General features: G+C 41.5%; 1 protein-coding gene across 2 annotated transcripts in view; it reads right to left on the reverse strand.

Moving 5' to 3' along the window:
- CLNS1A (chloride nucleotide-sensitive channel 1A) overlaps positions 1-7,723 on the reverse strand; it is a 30,096-nt gene extending 22,373 nt beyond the window's left edge. Inside the window, exons 1-2 of one of the 2 annotated variants that reach the window (XM_034995173.1) lie at positions 7,496-7,723; positions 1,660-1,796 (exon numbers count right to left, since the gene is read on the reverse strand). In XM_034995173.1, coding sequence (XP_034851064.1) covers positions 1,660-1,796; positions 7,496-7,620 — 262 coding nt within the window. In that variant the 5' untranslated portion in view covers positions 7,621-7,723. The remainder of the gene's footprint in view (positions 1-1,659; positions 1,797-7,495) is intronic. The other variant, XM_034995172.1, reaches the window with a different exon arrangement.
- Positions 7,724-9,811: the final 2,088 nt, after the last annotated feature.

The raw sequence follows: 9,811 nt of genomic DNA on the forward strand, positions 1-9,811 counted from the left end.
CTCCTGGTATTTGCATTTTTAACAAGCTCCCCAGGTGTTTCTACTGTGCAGCCAGGTTTAAGAACTAAAGAGTACTACAATCCCCTCATTTTTCTGGATGAAACTGAGGCTCAGAGAGACGAAAATAACTTGCTTACCAAGTTAATGACAGTCTCATCCAATGTGTTTTTCTCTTTAGCTAGCTTTATTGAAGCCCTGCCTCTCTAACCTAATTTTTTGACATACACCTGACATACACCTTTGCCCAGAGCTAATGCTCTCCACTATCTATGGGCATTTCACACCAGGATTTGGAAATGATTGGCAAGGTCACCTCTGAGTCTTTGCAATTCTATGAATGAATGGCTTAAACTAAACATGAAATAATAATAATCTCGGTTATAAAATCAGAGTTGCACCTACTTGGAAAGTGAACTTTGTGCCCAATACCTCCTCATTTGGAAGTCTTACTACAACCCAAGGTCAACAGCTTTTTCTTTTCCTTACCCTCTCTTTCAAATTTCATTAGAAATCTTTGCACTTTTTCCAATGGCAAGTGTTTGAAATCTTATAACAAAAATATTTTCAGATAGCTGAATCAGGCAGGGCTGATGAGACAGGGCTTGCCAAAAGCCCTAAAAGTTATTAGATAATTAACATCACACTAAGTATAAGTGGTCATGTTATATGTGAAATCATATTAAAATCCTAAATTGGAGGAGCAATAGCTTAACAGGTAAATTCATGGAACTGTCTCTTACACACTATTTCAGAGAAAGGCCACCCATTATTTTAAAAGCACAAGTTCAGTAAAAGTGTAACAAATTGTCCTTTCAGTCACAAAGTCCTGCATTTCTACAAAAGTTGAGCATATTAAACTAACACAATATAGGAAAAACTTCTCATCTAGTCACGCTTACAAAAATTAAACACAAGTTTTAATTTTGTGCCTAACTTCTCATTTGGAATTCCTACAACCCATTGTCAACAACCCCCAAAATGGATTTTTCTTCTCTTTCTTACCCCTTCTTTTATCACTTTCACTAGATTTTTATGAATCTTTCAAATTATTTCAATAGCAAAAAACTTGGGAATCTTGTATCACAGGGTTTCTCAACCTTGGCACTACTGACGTTTGGACTGGGTAATTCCTGATTGTGGGAGGCTGTCCTGTGCCTTGTGGGATGTTAAGTAGCATCTCTGGCCTCTAACTACTAGATGCCACCAGCACTCTATGCCCCTTCCAGTCATGACAATAGAAATGTCATTGCCTAAAGGGGGGGGACACAACACTGTCCCCCACTGAGAACCACTTTTCTAATAAAACGAAACAAAACAACAGGTTCTACACTAAACTCTTGGAAGCACAAAGTATACTGATCCAAGCTTCTAAGGGTGCCAAATATAAATGCCTCTACAAAAAGAATAAACAATTCAATGCAAGAGGAAAAAGTAGAAATATAAATCCACAATAACTGAATAATTCTAAGTGCAAATATATAGAGAAAGTAAAAAGCAGTGTCCAAATTATTTTACTGAGTTGAAATTTTGCTTAATAAACCGTTATCCAAAAGAGGTCAATGGCTTGAATATTACTTTATGATCAAAGACTGCTTTTTAAATATATGATATTTAATATTCCACCAAAGGAAGCTCAAGATTAAATTACATCATACATACCTCCAAATCTGGCATTCACCATAACATACAAATGCTCTCGTGGATAGGCATTTAAGTCCCTGGACACTGCATGCAAGCTAATCGTGGGGTATTCCAGTGAGAATCCTAATCCAGAGCCATCTAACCAAGACAGGCGGCTGAAAAACATGTGTAAAGTAGATTATTTTAAGAAATTAAATCCTAATTTAATCCTAAAGTTTATAAAGGTTCAGCTTGGACACTTTTATGCATGTGAATAAATTCAAGCTTAGTGTTTAGAAATAAAATAATAAAATTCAGCAGCAGGAAATGACTTTCTTGATTCTGTTCTCTTCTCCTCTAGCTAAAAATTCAAAAAAATTTGAAATGCAATTTTTTTTTTTTTTAAGTCACATGTGTTTCCATGCCTTCCATGCTGGTTCTTATTTAGAATGTCTTCAGGTGCCTTGCTTTTGCAATTCCTCAACTGGTTAAGTCCCAGCTCCTCCCTGAGTCCTCCCTCCAATTACTCCAGTCCATAATAATCTCTTCTTTTTCTGAACTGCACTTATGCGCAGTAATAGGCCATTTAGCACTTAACTCTGTGGTAATGAATCTCATATGTACCCTGACAGAATATGAGCTACTTGACAGAACCTGTCATATTCCTTTATTTCACATTCTTCAAAACCACTAGCATTAGTGCTCAGCATGTAAGTGTGCAATAGATGCTTGGGAGTCACTAATTTCTCCACAAGTCCTACACTAAATGACATACACATGAAATGGCTGTAATCATACTTACCACAAGTTAGACAATATTTATCCCATTGAAAGACTTTATGAGCCTTTCACTTATTCTGCAGCTTTAAAAGAAAGCCACAAATAAAGTCTAGTTTTCCTTCAAAAGTGGCCAAATGCAAATATTTTATTGGTATAATAAAGGAAACATATCACCAAAACCAGTATGTTGAGTTTTGATTAAAGGCTGGCTAACTTTTTGGCAATACTTCACCCATCTGGAACTGTACCACTTAGCAGGAAAAAAAAAAGTAGCAAAAAGATCCTTAAGAGACCACACACAAAAAAATGTTAATGGGATAAAAGTTAATGCAATATAGTGGCTGCATAGGGCTGGAGAGAAAGAGATTGACTGCTAATGCGTGCCGGTTTCTTTTGGGGTGATGAAAATATTCTAGGGTGCCTGGGTTGCTCAGTTGGTTAAGCGACTGCCTTCGGCTCAGGTCATAAACCCGGAGACCCGGGATCGAGTCCCGCATCGGGCTCCCTGCTCAGCGGGGAGTCTGCTTCTCCCTCTGACCCTACCCCCTCTTGTGCTCTCTCTCAAATAAATAAAATAAAATCTTTTAAAAAATATATTCTAAAATCAATTGTGATGGTTGCACAGCTCTGTGAATAGACTAACGACCACTGAATTGTATACTATGTGAATTATCTCAATAAACTTTTATTAAAAAAAGAAATTAATGTAATAACACCCCCATATCATTCTACTTTTTACACAATTTTACCAAGCCTGGTTGTCTCATTTCTAACCAAGCAAAAACAAATACAGTAATGAACCTAGGACTCTCTTGGGTAAGAAAAATGGCAGCCCAGCAGTCTGAGATCATTCACATTCAATGTAAGGGGAGGTTGAACTTGACACCTCAGTCCCCCTAAAGGAAATTCATGTCTGAGAACACAATTAAGTGTATATAATACATGACCCTCACTTATCAAAAGCAAAGGCAGAATTAGATTGTGGTGAAAATGTGTACAACTCTGTAAATACACTAAAATGCAATGACTTGTACACTGAAGAAAGCAAAAACAAGAAAAGATGCACTGTCATTTGCAAGGATTTCCCTTCAACATGTTTATTAAAAACAGAAAAAGAAAACCTGGGAGGCTTAAAGTGATAAATCTTAAGAAGCTTAAAGAGGTAAAAGCTCTAGAAATGATTTTCCAGAATGATTCATCCCATTAGTTCCAAAGAAATAGATTTTATTATTGTAATTAGATGGTGTGTGCTGTATGTGCCTTTCCTGTCCACTGCTTTCTTAATGTGGAGATGAAATAGTCCTCACATATCCACGAAATATTGCTAGTCCTTTACTAAAACTCTATTATTTTAAGCAAATAAACTCCCTTTTCTCATCTCAAAAATGCCCCAGCATCATCACAATTCAGAAAGTAATAGCCCAAATTTGGGTGTCCAAAATGATTTCAAATATCCAGAGCCACAAAACTTTAATGACTCAATTAGAAGATGGAAAAACTGAAATATAAAATGGACTCAGTGCCTATCAAATTATGGTCTTTATTTTTTTTAAAGATTTATTTATTTATCTGAGACACCTGGGGGGGCGGGGAGAAGAGAATCCCCAGTAGACTCCCTGCTGAGCTCGATCAGGTTCGATCTCTTAACCCCAAGATCGTGACCTAAGCCGAAATCAAATCAAGAGTCTGGCGCTTAACCAACTGAGCTACCAACGTGCCCCTATGGTCTTTAAAAAGCACATAATAATTGCTCTGTAGTTCCTTATACATGGACATGGATATGCACTCTACAGAACAGAAGCAAGTTCCACTCAAAAGCAACATTTACTCTGATTGCTATGTTCTTATTCATTTTTCACATATTCTAGAAGAAAAGCCCTCCCAAACCAAAATATCTAATTAACTATACCCAACCCAAAGAAGCCATGAGTCACAAAAGGGAAAAACAATTAGACAGTAATACAAAGGAACGTTTTGCTAATTTCTAATGCTTTTGAACAAGTATGATCATTATACCTTATTCCTGGCATGAGGTGAAAAACAGGATAGAAAGAGAAAAGTTTTGAATTTGAGTTGGCTTAACTATTTGGTTTAAAATTAACTTTGGCTTAAGATATAATTTAATTACCCTCTTTATCCATTTCACATGAGCTATTTTGAATGATTCATGCCTCTGATCCGTTCCTTACCTGAGTAACAAAGTCAACTCCCTGTGAAAACTCAACTTTAAAAATAAGCCTGAGAGTTCTGTATCTCTCGACACACATCTGAGAAACCACCAAAATTAAATCAGACCCTCTCTCTCTTTGCCTAAAATCCTAAAATAATTTTCTCAAAGCCCTTGGGCAATAAGCCAAACTCATGGAGCATAGCTCTCTCCTTTTCCAGCTTTATTATTTTTCCACTCTTTTCCCCTCATTCCCTCAGATGAATATGGTGTATTATATATTCTGGCACAAACTAAATATTGTTTCTCACCCTTGCCTCTGAGCATCCTGTCTCTTCGAAACAGAATGTTCCCCCTCAGCCCCACCTCATTCACCTGGCTGTTAATACTCATTTGTCATATCCTCTAGGAAACCTTCCTAGTTTGTTGAGGCCTTGATTCTATCAAGACCTGGAAATGCTTGGGGGAAAGAAAAGTGGAAAGAGACCAAGGATGTAATGCTAACAGAGTAAAGGGTGATGAATATAGCTGTCCATGGTACTCATAATATTCTATTCTTTTTTTTTTTTAAAGATTTTATTTATTTATTTGACAGAGAGAGACAGCGAGAGCGGGAACACAAGCAGGGGGAGTGGAGAGGGAGAAGCAGGCTTCCCACAGAGCAGGGAACCCGACACGGGGCTCGATCCCAGGACCCTGGGATCATGACCTGCGCCGAAGGCAGACGCTTAACGACTGAGCCACCCAGGTGCCCCATAATATTCTATTCTTAACCTAGATGGTGGACGTACAAGGGTTGGTTTAATTATAATTCTTTAAATCATCCATATATAATGTATATTCATTCCTTTTTGTATGTATATTTTACAAAAATATTTTCTTAAAGAAGGTAAGAGATTTCTCAGTGAAAAGTTGACGAAATTTTTTTTTTAAACATATAAGACCTTACAAGGAGTTTGTATTTCTTCAGTGTGATAACTGTATTGTGATTATACAGAACAATGTCCTTGTTCTTAGGAGATTTTTGCTAAAGTATTTATGGATGAAGGGACATGTCTGCAACTCTCAAACAGCTCAGAAAAAAGATAACTGTGGTAAAATGTTAACAACTGATGAATCTTTGTGTGTATTAATTAACAACACTTGAGATTTTTCTTTAGGTTTGAAGTTTTTCAAAATGAAAAGACAAACATAGGGCCTTGTCTTCCTTCCCCAAACAGTAGTTGTATTTTAGAAAGAGTCAATATATAGAGAAGCGATGGAGAAAAAGGGATGGTGTAGGGATTAATAATCTATCTGTGCTGCACTCTCCACCACTTAGAAGAAATTGCTCTCCCAAAATCATTAAAGATCTCCTTGTCATTACCCAACAGATGCTTTTCAGATTTTGACTGCTTCTCCCTCTTGTCTGTTCTCAAGTCTCTTCTTCCATAACCTACCTCTTACTGTAGATATATGCCTTGGTCCTCTTCTCTTCTGGGGTATCTAACCTATCCCGCATGAGTATATGCTAACCTTTATACTAATGATTTCCTAATCTCTATCTTTAATTCCACTCTTCCAAGATACACACTCTTGTGTCCAATTAATCACATATGTCCAGACCAATATCTGCACCTCACCCCCAACTTGCTTTTCCTCCCATCTGTTTTTCCTATCTCAGTCATTGGTCAAAAGCCTAAGCTTTGGGCGCCTGGGTGGCTCAGTCGTTGAGTGTCTGCCTTCGGCTCAGGTCATGATCCCAGGGTCCTGGGATCAAGTCCCACATCGGGCTCCTTGCTCGGCAGGAAGCCTGCTTCTCCCTCTCCCACTCCCCCTGCTTGTGTTCCTGCTCTCGCTATCTCTCTGTCAAATAAATAAAAATCTTAAAAAAAAAAAAAAAAAAAAAAGCCTAAGTTTTGCTCAATGTTTAGATTTCCCTCAAACAAAGGGTTCTTTACATTTTTTTTGTGCCCTCTGTGGTAGGCAAAAATTTGCCTCCCCCAGGACCTTCAAACCCTCCCTCCCCCGTGTCAAGCCTGTGAATATATTGTCACATGGCAAGAGAAAACCTGTATATGCAGTTAAGGTCACTAATCAGTTAACAGAATGGGGAGATCATCCCGGATATTCTGTGTGGGTCCAATGGAATCACATGAGCTCTTAAAAGGAGAGAAATTTCCCTGACTGTAGACAAAAGCAGTCAGACAAATTTCAAGGAAGGGAAGGATTCAGTGTGTCACTGTGGGCATGATGATGACTGGAACCATGTGTCAAGGAAATAGGGACCTCAGTCCTACAACTACGATATTTGAGACACGTCTGTCTTACTGTAAAAGTACAGCGCTTCAGGCGGCCAAATAAAAGGGCGATTCCTTCTAGGAATGGAAATGGGAGTCAGAAATGGGAAACGAGAAATGGGAGTCTCGTCCCTCTGGATATGACCTCAGCTTGCGTGGGGTTGAGGATGTTCCTCTCCCCATCCACACCTACAGAAGAAAAGCCATACTTCTTAACCAAACTTTTAAAATCCTCCACAGTCCGCTCTAAACTTACATATTTTGCCCAGGGCAACACCTCCCGCACCTTTTTACAGGAAAGAGAGGCACATCGATGATTCTCAGGGGCTGGAAACTCAAAACCTTAAAACGAAACCTTGAGTAAAGAGCGACGCACGCACCAGACGTCGGGAAAACAGGCAGGTAAAAAGCATCATCAATAAGAGAACTCCGCGTGAAGAGAAAGAGGAAGACTCGGGAGGAGAGGACACCGCAGCAATCGAGTCTTCGCCCCGGCAGAAGCCTCCCCGAGGCGACCCGGAGCACGCGCGCTCAGCCTGCAGCAGCCCCCGAGACCGCGGTCTCGCCCCCGGCCCGCCACTCAGCCCGCGCCGGCGGCACGAAGGCGGCGCGCAGGAAGCCGGCACTGGCAAACGGGAACCCAGCTTACCTCTCAGCGATGTAAAGTGTGCCGGTGCCGAGGCCCTTGCCGTTCAGCACAGCCTCGGTCTCCGGCTGCTGCTGCCGGAGCCCCTCAGCCGAGCCGGGCGGCGGGAAACTTTTGAGGAAGCTCATTGCAGCAGCTAGCGCGGAGACACAGGCCAGGAGGGAGCTGAAACTCGGCGACTCCAGCTGCAAGCCTCGCCCCGCCCCGGAAGCGGTGGCAATCACCCCGGAAGAGCAACTTGGTCCGCACCGGAATTTGAGCCCCATCCACCATAGAGACGAGTCGTTTGGGGGCGAGCCCCGGAGGCCTGACCGGACCCGGCCGCGTTGGTCACGTGACTCCTCTCTCCGGGCCCCTCCTCCTCGCCGTTTCTAAGGCTCCGCGCTTGAGATAACTGAACTTTTCTCTCCGACGTCCTACTGCTGGGTCGTCACAGCAACCCTGTGAGAGAGGAGGCGCAAGGAATGTGCCTTTCTACAAAAGAGGAGACAGAGGCCTGAGCCTTGGACAGGAATCAAAGACCGCGCTCCTCCAGAGGTCGGAGGTCTAATGGGTTCAGGGCTCTTCTAGCCTGCGCGGGCCTCAGCCCGGCCCGTCCACATCCCAGCTTAACGGCGTGCCTCCGCCGTCAGTCTAGGTCCAGACGCTGCCCCGCTGCGGCAGCCGCGTATCCCCGCGCCTCAGGCGGGCAAACGAGCCCAAAGAGGTAATGAGCTCTGGGTGAAGAGTTGGCTATGTCAGGGAGGACTTGGAGCGCTGAAAGCAAAGAATTAGTCCATCAGATTTGGAACCCGTGCTTGCTTGCTTTGTTGGGCACTGAAGAGCGAAGTAATCCGAGCAATGAAAGCTTTCATCAGGAAATAATTGGTAAAGGTAACCGAGTGTTCCGTGCCAGGCACTGTTCCAGGCCCTTTACCGGCATTATTTCTTCATTTCCTCTTTATGCCAATTACATGAGAAATTTATTATTGATCCAGTTTTACAGATGGAAAGCCTGAGGCATTAACTGAAGAGCGAGAGTTTAGCCTTGAGAGACCTAGTGGAATTCAAGTCAGTCGGTTTCTAGGCCAAATTTTCTTGCCTGTGAAATCAGCATGATCATACCTATTGCTGTAGCACTGTTGAGGCTGGATGACTGGACATGTGGAGTGGCTGTATTTCTGTCTGCTGAAGAGAGGAGTGTTAGATTTTTTGTTTTTGTTTTTTATCTAGGATTCGTTTGTTGGTAGCGAGACTGGAGGAGGGCACGCTGAGCGGGGAGAGTATTAGGAAGTTGTTGCCACAGTGTAGGTGAGAGAGCGGCAGTGAGAATGGAAACAGAAGAGGCTGGAGCTCTTACAAAGGTAAAATCCTCAGAGACTGAGAGAAAGAAGGTGGTGAAAATGCTAATGAGGATGGATGAAGAGAGAGAAGTCAAGGATGATTCCCAGGCTAAGTGATTGAGTGGATGCTGGCTCATTTCTCCAAGATGGAGAATTCGGGAGGAGCTTTGAGAGCAGCTGACAATCTGATATGAGAAATGCAGAGCTTCAAGGTTCCATGGGACAGCTACATGTGGTTGGCTGTTCAGTAAAGCAGCCAGTGCTTTGTTCAGAAATGGACTCCCCCAAATCATGCAGAGACAAAATTGGCTAAAACCTGTATAATAACTTCATATCAACTTGACATAGTTTTCATAGTGTCTTTGTAAAAAATGCTTGTCTAATGGCAAAACATTTTATTCAAGTTTATAACTGAAGAAAGGGGATCTTGGCTATGACAAAGAGTTCTTCACCTGTTACAGTGACAGGCTCAGAGGAGGCATTTAAGCAAATGTATGTCAGAGCAAAAAGGCCTATCACTAAGAATTTAAAGAAGGGCAGGATTTGCTCCTTTGCCTCCTATGTAAATCCCAACGAGTGATAGTAAGGCATAATAGGTCTCACGAATGCATAGTGTTTTACTTTTCAAAAGAATGCTTTTCTCACCCGTTAGCTCCTTTGATCTTTATAATAATTCTGTAAGTAGGCAGGGTGGCTGTTATTATTATGCTCACTGTACAGATAAGAAAACTGAAATCAGAGAAAGTAAGTGATTTGCTGCTGGCTACATTACTAGTACTTAGCTAGAAATTAAATTCCTTCCTTTTTATGTCAAGTTCAGTGTTTTCACTACAAACCACCACCTCTTACAACTAGTTAGCAGAGAGGTATAAAGATGTCCTGCCTTTTGGTGATAGTAAGAATTGAGCTTCCTGTATATCCATTCTTACTAGGATCATACTCCTGATAGTCCTCTTAAGACTCTTGAAGATGAGGGGCACCTGGGTGGCTCAGTCGT

This window comes from Mirounga leonina, unplaced genomic scaffold (genome assembly GCF_011800145.1).
Source record: "Mirounga leonina isolate KUSES-001 unplaced genomic scaffold, KU_Mleo_1.0 Mir_92, whole genome shotgun sequence".
NCBI classification, from domain to species: Eukaryota; Metazoa; Chordata; class Mammalia; order Carnivora; family Phocidae; genus Mirounga; species Mirounga leonina.